The sequence below is a fragment of the Chiloscyllium plagiosum genome, unplaced genomic scaffold, assembly GCF_037043375.1.
Source record: "Chiloscyllium plagiosum isolate Xiang-an unplaced genomic scaffold, Cpla_swu_hap1 HiC_scaffold_7, whole genome shotgun sequence".
NCBI lineage: Eukaryota > Metazoa > Chordata > Chondrichthyes > Orectolobiformes > Hemiscylliidae > Chiloscyllium > Chiloscyllium plagiosum.
This window is the reverse complement of record NW_028270145.1, coordinates 14,863,202-14,878,893: the sequence shown is the minus strand read 5'-3', so window position 1 is coordinate 14,878,893 and position 15,692 is coordinate 14,863,202. Positions and strand designations below refer to the sequence as shown.

The following is a 15,692-nucleotide window of genomic DNA, read 5'->3' as shown; positions in this document are numbered from 1 at the left end:
GATTCTGGAAAAGTCCCAGAGGATTGGAAAACTGCCAACATTACATCTTTATTTAAAGAAAAGGTGGGAGACAAAAGAACTATAGGACAGTTAGCTTAATTTCTGTGATTGGAAACATGTTAGAGGCTATTATGAAGGAGACAATAGCAGAGCATTTGGAATTGTACAATATGAGTAAGATTCAGCACAGCTTCATGAAGGGTAATCATGCTGCCAAAGTTAGTAGAATCCTTCAAGAAGCTAACAAGCAGGACAAACAAGCAGGGATTAATATATTTACATTTTCTGAAGGCACTTGATGAGATACCCACATATTAGGCTACTTGATTAGATAAGAGCCCATGGTGTTGGAGATAATACATTAGCGTGCGGAGAGGATTGGCTAACTAATAGAAGATAGAAAATTGGAAGTGGGGAATTTTCAGATTGGTAATCTGCGATTAGGGCCCACAATTATTTAAATATTTACAAATGATTTGGATTAGAAAAATGAATAAATGAAGCCAAGTCTGCAGATGATGAAAAAAAATGAGAAGGCAAGTGGTGAGAATTACACAGCAAGTTTTTAAAGGGATATAAACAGGTTAAACAGATGGCATCTATGTAGGGAAATGTGAGGTTAAGCATTTTGGTCGGAAGAATATAGGAGCTGAATACTATGTAAATGAAGAAAGACTGCAGAGGGATTTGAGTGTCCTTGTGTGCATGACTCATGAAGAGCTCGCATCCAAGTTCAGCAGGTAATAGAGAAGGCAAATTGAATGGGGGCATTCATTTCAAAGCAAATGGAGTAGAAAACTGGGGAGATTTTGCTAAAACTGTACAACTATTAAATCAGACCACAGCTAGAACATTATGAACAGTTTTGGGTCCTGCATTGGAGCCAATCCAGAGCAGGTTCACTAAGTTGATACCAGCTATGGAGGAATTGTCTTATGAGAAGAGGTTGACAATATTGGACATGTACCCGATGTAATTTAAAAGAAGTGGCTACCTTATTGAAGCACGCAAGATTCTTGGGCAACTTGACAGGGAAGTGTGGAAAAGTTGTTTCTCCTTGTTGGAGACTCAAAGATCAGAGAGCATAATCTCAGAATAAGGGATTACACATTTAAAACAGGGGTGAGAAGGAATTTCTTCTCCTCGAGAAAATAGTGAAGATGTGGAATTCCTGACCACAGAGACCTGTCGTAGTTGAGTCATTTAGTACTTTCAAGGCTGAGACAGTTTTTAATCAGAAAGGGAATCAAAGTTTATGAGGAAAAGAAAGCAAAAATGGAACAGAAAATAATCAGATCAGTCATGGTCTCATTGAATGGCGGAGCAGGTTTGATGGGCTGAATGGCCTAATTTCTGCTCTTATGTGCTATGATCTTATGGATGAGAAAGCTGGTCAGCTATGCGACAGAAGGAAAGTTGAAGTCTCTACTGCTATGATTTATAGCTCCATATAACATACATGCAAATGTCTATGCTGCCCCAGTAACTCATCTTTCTTGAGTGATCTGCAAAACACCATAATTTAGAAACTTTGGAGATTCATTGAAAAGATTAGATTACTTACAGTGTGGAAACAGCCCCTTCGGCCCAACAAGTCCACACCGACCCGCCACCCACCCATACCCCTATATTTACCCCTTCACCTAATACTACGGGCAATTTAGCATGACCCTCCGAAGAGTAACCCACCCAGACCCATTTCCCTCTGACTAATTGACCTAGCACTATGGGCAATTTAGCATGGCCAGTTCATCTGACCTGCACATCTTTGGACTGTGGGAGGAAACCAGAGCACCCAGAGGAAACCCACGCAGACACGGGGAGAATGTACAAACTCCACACAGTCAGTTGCCTGAGACGGGAATTGAACCCAGGTCTCTGGCGCTGTGAGGCAGCAGTGCTAACCACCATGCTGCCCACATCTCTGTAGATAGCTGATATCATCAGATTCATTAATTTTTCCACATCAGTTAAACATCTTTTGCTACCTAATTAAATCAGTTGGTGCAGATATTTATTTCCTTTTAGGGCATTGACGCTGTTTTGGGGAAAGCAGGACACATAATATTTAACTAAACCATTGGAGTTCTTTGAAGAAGTCACACTTTATAATTTATATAAATAATTTGTATGAAGGGACTGAAGATATGGGAGCACAAAGATAGGTGGAAAGTGAGTTGTGACGAGAACATGGAGAGCATACAAAGGGATAGAGATAGATTAGGTGAGTGAAGAACTGGCAAAGGAAGTATAATGTGGGAAAGTGGGGAGTTGTGCATTTTGGAACAAAGATGAAAAAGAAGCACACTATCAAAATAGTGAGAGGTTGCAGAGTTCTAAGATGCAGAGTGATCCGGTGCCCTGCTACAAGAAGCACGTGTTGTATGCAACAACCAAGTAATCAGGAAAGCTAATAGAATGTCATGATCTAATGTGAAGGGAATTGGAAGCAAGATTATGCCTCAGTCATATAGTGGATTGGTGAGAACACATCTGGAGTACTGTTTACAGGACTGGTCACTGTAATTATGGAAGTATAGTATTGCATTGGAAGTAGCTCAGAGAAAGTTTACTCGACTAGATGTGGAACCTTTAAATAAATTTAAGGCAGGGGCAAATAGCATCTTGATTGCTAGGTAGGCTAAAGATTATTAGGCATATGCAGGAATGCAGATTTGAGGTTAAAAATCAGATCAGTCATGATCTTATTGAATGGTTTGAAGGGCAGAGTGGCCTATTCAGGTTCCTAATGAAGAGCTTATGCTCTCCTGCTGCTCACAGGAAGTCCCCATGCATGGAGAGAAAGAAAACGAAGAGAAATGGAAAATCCGAGAATTAACAAGCCACGTGAATAAATGTTAGAATAAGAAACTAATAGCTTAGTGAAACAAGCAGCATTATAGGATAGTTATAGCACAGATGGAGGTCATTTGGCCTATCAAGACTGGGTATCTCACTGCAAGAGCAATATAGCTGGTCATAACTCCCTTGTACACGCCTGATAGCACTGAATTCACTTTTCCGCTTACATTACTTATGCTTTTGAAAGTTCTCATTGAATTGACCTCCACCCCTCCTCTCAGGCATTACACCCCAAGTCAATTCAAGAAGCATTTTAGAACCAAACATGTTATTTTGGATCTGGAATCACATCAAGACCATCAAGGCCAGGTAATGACAGCAGATTTCCTTCCTGAAAGGACATTCAATTTATTAGACATTTATATTGCCTCCCCTCATTCTTCTTACCAAACAGTTAACTTTGCACCTCTGTGTTAAATTTTGTCTACCATGTGTTCAACCAGTCCTTTGTCTATGTTCTATTAAAGTCAACTACCACCCTCTTCACGATTAGAATCCCTGCAGTGTGAAAACAGGCCTTTCGGCCCAACAAGTCCATACTGACCCTCTGAAGAGTAACCCACTCAGACCCATTCCTCTACATTTACCCCTGCCTAATGCACTTAACCTACACATCCCTGAACACGAAGGGCAATTTAGCATGGACAATTCACCTAACTGGCACATCTTTGGACTGTGGGAGGAAACTGGGGCACCCGGAGGAAACCAACGCAGACACAGGGAGAACGTGCAAACTCCACACAGACAGTCGCTCAAGGTAAGAATCAAACTCAGGTCCCTGGTGTTGTGAGGCAGCAGTGCTAATCACTGAGCTACCATGTCGCCCAAGTATGATAAATGATTCTTATTATAATCACTCTGAAGCTTTTCTACACCTCCATTTAATTTTTTTTTAGATTAGATTATTTGGCCCAACAAGTCTACACCGACCCGCCGAAGCGCAACCCACCCAGACACATTCCCCTACACCCAACACTACGATCAATTTAGCATGGCCAATTCACCTAACCTGCACATCTTTGGACTGTGGGGGGAAACCGGAACACCCGGAGGAAACCCATGCAGACACGGGAAGAATGTGCAAACTCCACACAGACAGTTGCCAGAGGCAGGAATTGAACCCGGGTCTCGGGTGCTGTGAGGCAGCTGTGCTAACCACTATGCCACCGTGCCACCCATTTCTATGCAAATTTGTTTCTCTACATCTTTTCCACTAGTCAGTAATCTATAAGATACATCCAGTTTATAGAATACATTTCTACTGGTTCTTGACAACCAAATAGGGTTTTCCTCAAGCTGCCTCAGGCATATCCCCTCTCCAGTATTAGTATTGTCCTTAATCAATTTTGCCACTACTGTTCTTTTCTCTCCGTTATCTTTCCTGAACACCTGAATTTTGGCCAGTACGCCCTGATATTCTTTGCCACAGTAACATGGATATTTACATTCATCTGAGCAGGCATGTAGGGACAGGGTCTATTGTTTAATTCCAAAGGCGGCATCTATCTTTCGGTGCTGCAGTTCAGTTTCAATGTAAATTCAGAATGACTTGAATGTAATGTCAGAGTAGGAAGACAAATACCATCCTGGAAAAGTATCTGAGGCCTCAGGAACACTTATTTTGTTTCCTGAGTTACTCAATCCCTTTAACTATTGCTTTCCTAATCTTCCTCTTCTCCCATAACTCCAGCTGAGCCTCTATGTTGCTGAATACTTGGCTCGATCTGTATTCCCCAGAAGGAGAACTGCCTTCACAAGATTATTTAGCCATGAATTCTGCAGAGGCTAGTGTATCATGGCATGCCACGTGTTTCTGTAAGAACAGAACACGTTGGAATAGTTGATAAATAATGTGAAGGGACAGCATGTGTATAGTTAGAACACAAAGAATGAGCTGAACCCAGCTGACAAGGAGACAAGGATAAAATGGCATGTGTAAAACTGCTTTACTATAACTAACCTAAAAGTATTTTAGATAAGGACAGAATGTGTGTCACCTAATTGGAAGGACTAGGCTGAAAAATGCAAATAGCATTGGACAAGTACGGCACGGTGGCATAGTGGGGCGGCACGGTGGCATAGTGGGGCGGCACGGTGGCATAGTGGGGCGGCACGGTGGCATAGTGGTTAGCACTGCTGCCTCACAGCGCCAGAGACCCGGGTTCAATTCCCGCCTCAGGCGACTGACTGTGTGGAGTTTGCACGTTCTCCCCGTGTCTGCGTGGGTTTCCTCCGGGTGCTCCGGTTTCCTCCCACAGTCCAAAGACGTGCAGGTCAGGTGAATTGGCCATGCTAAATTGCCCGTAGTGTTAGGTAAGGGGTAAATGTAGGGGTATGGGTGGGTTGCGCTTCGGCGGGTCGGTGTGGACTTGTTGGGCCGAAGGGCCTGTTTCCACACTGTAATGTAATCTAATCTAAAAGGCATAATCTAATCTAATCTAAAAAAAAAGTAAACACATTCTGTCATAAAGTTATACACTTCAGAATGCTATCACAAGGGTTTCAGGATTTAGTGATCTTATGACTCAACAAAACATGGGCTTAACTCACACAGTTTCAGTCCACACTAGTCATCTGCTGAGTTAAGATGATTGACCATTTAGGACGTAGAAACGTATGATTAATTATTTTAAAATGCACCAAGTGGATATCACATTACTTAGTTGCATTATCTGTGTGCTATTTAATAAAATCTCCATCAATTTGATCTGACTCCTGGGTATTTACTCACAACTGTAGATCATTCTGATGCAATATTTTTCATTATACCAGTGCCATTATTCTTCCATTTTCTACACTTGCCTTCCTGACTCATTGTTAACCTGGAGAATCAAAATGGCAGTTTATTGCAGTGTGCCTAATTCTTCTCTTTTTTTTCTGGAGGTATATGGTCTCCATTACAGTCTACAATTAGTGTACAGTAGACATATGCTACAAACCCAAAAGGAACTGCAGAGGCAATGGTAAGTCCTGATTGTAATTGGCAGTCCAGTGCACAGAAACACATTACTGAAGACATGGAGAAACACAAGGAGCTAGACTATGACAAAAGTCTACGTGAGAATACACAGGACCACCTTCACATAACAAGGAAGTGGTGAAAAAGACATAGAAATAAATGGATCTGTCTGATACTAAACTCTTTTATAAGAATGGATGTGTTTTGTGTACAAAATAAATCTAATTATCAATTAAATTTGGTTAAAAAGTTATAGCTATTTATGTATTCTACATTTTGTAAGAAATTCTACATTTTAATCTGTGCAGATGTTCTTTAATATAATTAAAAACTTTCTCACCTTTAGCTTCATCTGCTATGATTTGGGTTATTTGAGTTTTATTCAATGTTGTCAGTGGTGAACGAAGCTGCTGTTGGAGTGTATCCACATTCCTTAGATCATTAACATTAAAAACATAATTAGGGGACAGTGCAATCTCTTGGAGTTCACGGTCATCTGCATCTCTTGATCCGATAGCGAAAGGTGCTACACCAGCCTCTTTCAGAGCTAATGCTGCCTGACCAACATCATCAGAGGACTTGCTGGCAGTGATTAGGACCAAGAACTGGGGCACGTTTTCCTGTGCTCTACTGCCAGCCGAAATATTGAACACATTCTTTTTGACATGATCCAAAGCTTTGCCAGTGTTGACTTGTCTGCCTCCTTTACACCTGAGATTTCTTATTGCTTTCTTCACATCATCTTTTGTTGTAAAGGCATTTAAGAGGAAGTCAATTCTGGGATCTTCACTGTACTTTGCAACACCAACTCGGACTTTGTCACCTTCAACATTAAGATTGTCCACAACAGTAGAAACGAATCTCTGAACTGATGGAAAAGCATCTTTGACTTTGTCTGACTCATCAATGAGGAACACAATATCTCTCCTAGCAGCATCTGTAACAAACAGAAAACAGGGTTTTGGTTTAGTACAAACATTTGTGGCATGAAATGGCATTTTTCCAAGATACATTTGTTGCTGAGTTGTAAGACTTCCATTTGTAATTGAAGAAATAGCTAGGTCAAGACGGTTCATAAATAAAGAAAAATGAGAAAAAGAAGAAGAAAGAAATATCAAAGGTAGGAAAAATAGGTATCTGTTGACTGGACTTGAAACATGAAACAATAATATTGGAAGGGTTAAAAGAATTCATGTTTTCATTGACTCCTCCAAATCTTTGGGCCATGGGAAAAAACAAGAATGTTTTCATTGTTCACTTGGTGCAGCAAATATCACAAGTGCACTCTTTGTAAGCCCATTTAAAAAGCTGCTCTGCCCACCATGCACAAAATCTTCTCTTTATTTAGTTTTGGTGTTGAAAGAGAAATGAAAGTCATATATGTTCAGGTCACAATTACTGAAGCAAATTTATGTACATAAGCAGCAGAAATCACAAGGTGAGCGGCTTAGCATACAAGTTTCCAAGGGATGTCCAAGTTGTTAGAAGAAGTTTCAGAAGAGTAATACCCACAATACAGGTAGAGGATATGGCAGAATACCATGATTTATTTAGGGTTATAATCATTTCATGCCTATTTTTGCATTTCGTAATGTTGACATTTATGGCTCAACCATATTTTCTCTTCAACTGAAAGAAAAATTCCCATGTGCAATTTTAAACTTAGAGGTTTGGATTTTGGTCAACAAGGCTAGTAATGGGAGTAGGGAAAATTTTCAACTTCATGGACCTTCTCAGGAGCCAGCACCAGCAAATAGAGGACCTACATAGTCAGGAGCAGAGGTGGGGGCTTCAGTCATATCAGATGACCCAAGAAATTAGCTGGAGGCAGCCACAGTTGCTGCCAGCTGCCTGAGTGCACAGTGTAATGGATCCACTTACAAGCCAAAGAATTTCATCCCAGTTATAAATGAAAAGTAAGGCCAAGGCGCTGTCAGTCTTCACTTCATACACCTGCTCCTCATTCTCCATGCCCCCCTGTCATGTTCGCTTTGCTAGTCTATGAACTACCAGCCACCCTCATCACCTCTCATTCCCACTATGAGACTATTCCACCACCAAATCCCATCGCTCCTTACGTTCCTCCAGCAAGGCTATGGCACCCTCATGTCCATTGAGCCATTGTGTTATCACAAGAGTTTTAAAGTTTATAATGTTATAAAAATGTCAGTCATTTATTACTTTCCACAACAATGAAAAATGAAATTTTACCATTGGGCAATGAAAGCGTAAATTATCCTTTAATCCCTTTATATCAGACCCTTTAAAGTAGCAATTGCAAAAGCTTTAAGGACTTCAATCCTCTTAGACTTGTATAAGCAAATATAGTGACAGCAAAGATCAGAGAACTGGAGCTGACAGTCATGTTTTCATTCAGCCGAGGGATTTTCAGCAGACTAATTGGTTTCTGGGCTTTCAGACAAGTCTCATAATACAGGAAAAATTCTTTAGTCTCTGTACAGTGTTTATTTGCACAAGGAACCTTTTTTAAACATAGTGGAGATGATAAACTAATGACGTGTTTGAAGCTTATTTTTATATACACATCCAATTGTAAGTCTTGGATCCATTGCTTCAATACAATGCATAAAGGGTCAATAAGCATGGAAGATCCATATCTTGGCATAGAGATGACCATAAGAAGAGTAGAAGGGCAAGGCCTTGCATAAGTTGCAATGTGGGAGCAAGCAATGGCAGGGAGCATAGCCTGACATGGAGGCATGAGAAAGACCTTTTGAACTTCCTTATCAAAAGATTCCCTCATGTAGATGAAAGTTTAATGATGCCTGTGAGGTCATGGCTGACCTGACTCCAGGAAAATTGTGGAGGGCTAGGACAATACCTATCTCCATAATCAAACCAGGTTAGGAATTTGCATCTTCGGGGTTGTGCCTGGAACCAGCCTGCACCCTAAAAAGGCATTCTGTAAATATGGGAAACCTGGGAATGGGGTTGGGAATGAATCAGGATCCGCTTGTCATTTTCAAAGGGTGCCTGTACCATCCCAATTCAGCAAAAAGCATTCTTTGGATTGTTAGCTCATAATGCACTCAATTGTTACAAGATGTTTGTGCTAACATTTGTCAGAGGATTTGGAGCCACTGATATACTGACAACTGAAATGTAAATATATTTAACAACAATGAAAATATAGGTAAGATTTTATCATTTGTATCAATGACTGATATATTGTTTTTGTTCATTCATGAGATGAAGGCATTACTGGTTAGGCCAGCATTTATCACCTGTCTGTAATTGCCCAGAGAGCAGTTAGGAGCTATCGACATTGCAGAGGGTATAGAATCAAATGTAGGACAGACCAGATAACAGTTTTCCTCCCCAAAGGACATTAGGATTTTTCCAACAATCAACAATGAATTCACAGTCACCATTAGACTCTTAATTCCAGCACAGACACAACAGTCTTCATTCTGCATCATAACAGTTCTGTAATTCTGCAATGTTTTGTTTATCTAGCACAGAGGACCACAGAAACACAGTACATTCTGGATATAATTTGAACTTAAAACTGATTTGGCTGAACAGGACACCAAAATGGAGGACATTGCAGACTTGTATTTGACACATCTTTTATGTAATTTAACGATAGCAGGTTCAGTTAGAAGAAGGTGTTAAAAAGACAAAATATCAAGTAAAATTGATACAGAGTTCCTTAGAACAACCATGTGTGATAAGTAGAGTTGCGGTGTCACCATAGTCTTACCAGACCATAGGTGCTGCTCTCTCATTAGAGAGAGAAGCTACTGGTGGTGACATAACCTGATGGCCACCAAACCTCAGGTAAGGGAAGAGCTTGAGAATGAGAGCCCTTCATGGTAACCTCAAACTGAGGATGGGAATTGAACCCACACTGTTGGCATTACACTACTCTGTAAACCAATAATCCAGCCAACTGAGCTAAACCAATTCCCTAAATAGTAAATTAATGATAGATAAGGAGGTCATTTGGACCAAGGAAACAAGTGCAATGTGTCACCACTATTCAAAACTGAAGCTTCCATCTCTCATTCCAGTTAATAGAGGAACACTTGTCCACTGTCCCAAGCATCGTATCAAAGCTGCTGCCAGGCCAATGGGAATGCAAAGGGCATTTGAAGACCAATCCCATTAGCTGAAACAATCCACTTCGCCTTATAGAATGTGATTAATTACAAGCCATTTGTGAAGAGCCAAAAAGGAAAAATAAGGACGGAGATCCCAACAGCACTCATGATCCCTCCACTGTCGCCCATTGGTTCAGAGAATGGGGAAAATTAGCCAGCAATCTTCAGAAGTGAGTCAATGACTTAGATCTGGGGTGGTGGTATGGGTTGGTGGGTAGATACTGAGGATTGCAGGAGGTGAGAGCTTGGTGGAGTTGAGAAAGGGATGGTTCAAAGAGAAAGAGCTGAGGGTTAACAAACTGGCACAACTCCATTTTGATTTAAATCAGTTGGATGAAGCAAAGCACAATGGGGCTGCAGTCTTCTCAATCTATTTCTCAAATGCTGCTATTTTCCCCTCCCAAATAAATAGAGTTGTTTTAAATTACAGGAATGTTGAACAAATATTCTGATTGTTCACGTATAAGTGCTGACACTGCAAAGTTTCTTCCTTACCTCCCAACACTTTTTTCTGGAGTCTGATTATCTGATCCTTGTCCAGTGTTCTTAACGGTGACTCCAGACGTTGTTGTAGTGTTTCCACATTCCGCAGGTCATTTACCTTGAAAACATAATTAGGGGACAGTGAAATCTGTTGGAGTTCACGGTCATCTGCTTCTCCTGATCCGATAGTGAAAGGTGCTACACCGGCCTCTTTCAGAGCTAATGCTGCCCGACCAACATCATCGGTCGACTTGCTGGCAGTGAGAAGGATCAGGATCTGGGGGACACCTTCCTCTGCTCTGCCTCCAGCAGGCTGAGTAAAGACGTTATTTTTAACATAGTCCAAGGCTGCACCGGTGTTGGCCTGACGCCCTCCTATTTGCCTGAGACCGTTTATTGCATCCTTCAGATCCCGTTTTGTGGTGTAGCTGTTCAAGTAGAAGATGGGTCTGGGATTATCGCTGTACTGCATCACACCAACCCGGACTTGGTCACTTCCAATGTCAAGGTTATCCACCACTCTGGAAATGAATTTTTGAACTGAAGGGAAAACACCTCTGACTCTCACTGATCCATCCACAAGAAAGACAATATCTTTCTTATCTGCATCTGAAACTAATGGAAAATAGATTTGTTTATGATTCAAAGCTTTCATTAAAAACAAATATGTGTAACTACCAAATTTTTGTAAAACTTTGGAATAAGTAGTTTGTTCATTCAAACAGAAACACATAGTTGAAATGGAATCTTTCCCTGTAGTTTCCAGTCTTGTCTCATGAGTCAACCTCAATCTCCACAGTATTAATAAAGAGACTTGAGACCATATCTTGAACACAGTTCAAATCTACAAATTATTTTATATTGATGGAAGAGAATGCAATCCAGCGAGCGTATCTGTACTTTGATAACATTTTACAGTTTTTAGATTGGGCAAAGGCTTTCAAAGTAAATGACTGGCTTCTTGGTGATGTAGCCCTGCAAAAATAAAAATGCAGCACCAATTTGCACAAAACAAGATCTCAGTGAAGTAACCGATCAGTTGATCTACTGGACTGATGGCTTGTCCAAACTCAGAGCTTCACCACCTCTTTGCAAAGTACCAAGCGATTTATCTTGCTCACTTGCAAAGACGAACTGGACCTCAAATTAATATCTTGCTTGAATGATGACACGTGGCCAGGGCAGTATTCGTTCAATTCTGTGATAATGCCCACTTACAATAGTGCCAACATGCAACATTGCAAAGCTATTAATTTGGTGCACAATGCTCAAAGTCAAGAGATGATACTAAAGCAAAATGGCACTTGAAATGTAAGTGGGGTTACTTGTAAAGTTGTAGAACCATAAAAAATAATTGTGGCACAGAGCTTTCTAAACTAATGAAATCCTCCTGTAGCAGGTACCAGCCCCACTCATGTCAGCTATATAACCTCCAGTGGGATTTTCTGCAAAACAAGTCAATTAACGTGGGCCATTTCATTTGTTACTGTTCCATTGTAGACAATGGACTGGAGATTAGATTGGTCTTATGATTAACAGCACTATATTTAATGTGATGTCAGCAGTTTGTGCCAGGAAGAATTGACCGCCACAACAATGCCCAGAATTTCTTCACAGAGCTGCTCCTAAAGCTCTCTCACTATCCTCCAAAAAGTAACCAGTTCTTGGAGAGCCCGGAGATTGTCTAGCACTGTGCAGCCCACACTCAGGATTAAAAATCTATGCCAAAGTAACAGGGAGAACTGATAAAGGTAGAATGTTTAGAAAGTGCATGTGCATATTCAAAATAAAATTGGACTAAGTAATGCCCATGGGAGGAAGGCAATGGCTACATAAATATGACATTAAAAACAGAGAGAACTGGAATTCCCAAGAGTGGGTTTCCTGAACACAGCTGTGGGTGATATCTACTGAAAATCAAACCTTGGGGACATGGGGCCTAATTTCATTCAACACTAAACTCAGAAATTTAGTAAAAAAATGAGGTGTTCATGTCACAAGTAGCAAGTGCACGTACACCAATGAAGACACGTGGCAGATGAGATTTAATACAGAGCAGTGTGAAGTGATATATTTTGTGAGGAAGAATGACAGGAAGGCGATATAAACTCGTTGAAGGATTTTTAAAGGGGATGCTACAAGCAAGAGAATTGCACCTGGGACTGCAGATACACAAACTTTTGAAAAGTTGGGATCAATTGGGAAAACTCTGAGGAAGAAACAATAAAAGAAAACATGGGATGTTTTATATGTTTATATGTTATGTTGCCCTGAGCTGGGATATTTTGTTTAATTTTACACACCTCACTTAAGGGATTTGTAAAGACCTTGGTTTTGATGCAGAGGAGATTTACTGGGATGGCACCAGAGAATGACAGACTATCAGTGTGTGCAGGAGCTAGGGGTTCCTCCTTAAAGGAGACAAGGTCTGAAGATTTGAGAGAGTGGAGATTAAGTAAATAGTTTCCAATGGTAGGTTTGATACCAAAGCAGGCACAGATCTGAGATAGTAAACAGAAACATCAAGACTTATTGTGCTTTGAAAGCACAGCTTGAGAGGATGACGGAGACAGCGATCAAAAAGGATTAAATAACTCTTTAAAGGGGAGAAAAGCAATAACAGGTCTGTGGGGTCAGAGCCTGGAGCAGCACTTGATAGGTGTTGTGTTTAATCAAGTAACACATGGATAATAAGTGATGTAGTTTTCTTCTGTCCTCCACTATTCTAGGACTCCATGGAATCAGCAGGGTGACAGAACAATATAATGATGTAGGCTGCATTTCACTTTACTTTGTACATGTGAGTTTACAGTGGATTGTTATTTAGATAACGCATCTTTAACAATTGACTTGTTGAAAGAAATGTGGTGTAGTTAACATATTTTTGTAAGAACTAATTACTCCGGTCACCCCGTATTAAGCTGATGAGCAATGCAACCAGAGGTAGGATATTAAGTTGTCAATAGGAGGTAGAGATGATGCAAAGGTGTAATGTAGGGAACTGAGGACTTGTCCACATTGGCAAGAAAAACAGAAAAGCAGTGTATTACCTAAATGGACAGTGATAATAGATTTCAGTAGTACAGGGATCAGGGCATCCTTGTACATCCTATGATGAAAAGTTCCGACTTGAAACGTCGTCTCTGATAGTTGAACTGGTGTGCTTTTTCCAGCTCTTTATCCACATTGTACGTGAAACACCAACGGTTAGAATGAAGGTACAACAAGTGATTGGAAAAAATAAGAATTCTGGTATTTATTGAAAGTGGAATGGAGTATACAGGTTTGACTGCAGCTATACAAGGCTTCAATAAGAATATATTAGGAGTGTCATGGAACGATTTGATCTCCTGAAAAGAATGCAAACAGTTAAAAGAAGGTTCACAACGCATATCAGGCTTATCCTAGGAAGAAAGATTGAACAGGTCAGGCCTATAACCATTGGCGTTTAGCAGCTTTTTCAGAAGATATGTTTGAATCATCGAAGATTACAAGTGGACTTGGTTTATAGATTCTGGGAGGATGTTTTCTATTCTGAGGAAGATTAGAACAAGGAAATGCAGTTTCAGAATAACATGTCTTCCTTTTAAGACAGAATGTAAGTTTTTTTTCTCTCAGTATGGAAATCCCCTTCCCTGAAACTAATCAAAGCTGGGCCAATCAATAAATTGTAGGCTAAGTTAGACAGATCATTGATGTACAAGCATTCAAGGGTTGCATGACACACAGGAGAATGGTTGAATCAGTTCAGCTGTATTTTTATTGAATGGCGGAATGGGGTCAAACAGCTGAATGGCCCACTGCTGTTCTAAAGTCTTCAGTACCAAAATGTGTCAGATCGATGATAGATGGGTTACAGTTACGTACACTGTACTTTCAAAGAATCCCTACAGTGTGTAAACAGGCCATTTTGTTCAACAAGTCCACACTGAACCTCTGAAGAGTATCCCACCCAGTCTCATTCTTCTCTCCCTAATGCTCTATATTTCCCCTGACTAATGCACCAAGCCTACACACCTCTGAACACTTTTAACAAAGCAGATATGAACGTTCCATCATCTCTCGCAGGAAATGATGGCCTTTGGATTCTGCTTCAGTTTGAAATGCTTTGTGTACCATTAGCAGGGAAGGATGACTTTTGGTGCAGAACACAGACATTGCACCGAGATTTCATTTGTGTAAATTGGATACAGCAACATGCTGCATTTCAGTGTTTGCACACACACATTGCTGTTTGTCTAGGAAGTAATTTTCTACAAAAATAACAATATTATAAAAATTATTGAAGATCTCATCTTTCTGAGTTATAAAAAAAAGTAAAGATATCTCACCGTCAGGTACAGTCAACCGAATTTGTGTTATCTGCTCCTTGTCCAGTGTTGTTAATGGTGACTCCAGACTTTGTTGTAGTGTTTCCACATCCCGCAGGTCATTTACCTTGAAAACATAATTAGGGGACAGTGAAATCTGTTGGAGTTCACGGTTATCTGCTACTCCTGATCCGATAGTGAAAGGTGCTACACCGGCCTCTTTCAGAGCTAATGCTGCCCGACCAACATCATCAGTCGACTTGCTGGCAGTGAGAAGGATCAGGAACTGGGGAACACCTTCCTCTGCTCTGCCTCCAGCAGGCTGAGTAAAGACATTATTTTTAACATAGTCCAAGGCTGCACCGGTGTTGGCCTGACGCCCTCCTATTTGCCTGAGACCGTTTATCGCATCCTTCAGATCCCGTTTTGTGGTGTAGCTGTTCAAGTAGAAGATGGGTCTGGGATTATCGCTGTACTGCACCACACCAACCCGGACTTGGTCACTTCCAATGTCAAGGTTATCCACCACTCTGGAAATGAATTTTTGAACTGAGGGGAAAGCACCTCTGACTCTCTCTGATCCATCAACAAGGAACACAACATCTCTCTTAACAGCATCTGAAATTAATGGAAAATAGATTTGTTTATTATTGAAAAATAAAGCTGTCAACAAAAATATTATTTCTGTGCCATGATATTCAAATTATTTGAGGTCAGTTCTGGAACAATGCTTATTTCTTTTAACTTTTCTGAATATTATACCATTGTAACTAATCAAAATTTAACATTTGCATCAAAGCTGGATCAGGGATTGGAAAATTCGGAAATTGGCCCCAGAGAGCAATATCCCACTTTCTTAGCACGTTACCAGCTCAGGGTTATTTTAAGAATGTATAGTTGGGTTGGGGAAGGAAGGCATTAGCTGATGGTTATTCAATTCAAACGGAGTAGGTA

General features: G+C 40.5%; 1 protein-coding gene across 1 annotated transcript in view; it reads right to left on the bottom strand.

Moving 5' to 3' along the window:
- LOC122551335 (collagen alpha-3(VI) chain-like) overlaps positions 1 to 15,692 on the bottom strand; it is a 156,373-nt gene that overhangs the window by 69,946 nt on the left and 70,735 nt on the right. The window contains exons 12-14 of the mRNA XM_087988762.1: positions 14,760 to 15,356; positions 10,441 to 11,043; positions 6,162 to 6,758 (exon numbers count right to left, since the gene is read on the bottom strand). Of these exons, the coding sequence (XP_087844888.1) occupies positions 6,162 to 6,758; positions 10,441 to 11,043; positions 14,760 to 15,356 (1,797 nt within the window). The remainder of the gene's footprint in view (positions 1 to 6,161; positions 6,759 to 10,440; positions 11,044 to 14,759; positions 15,357 to 15,692) is intronic.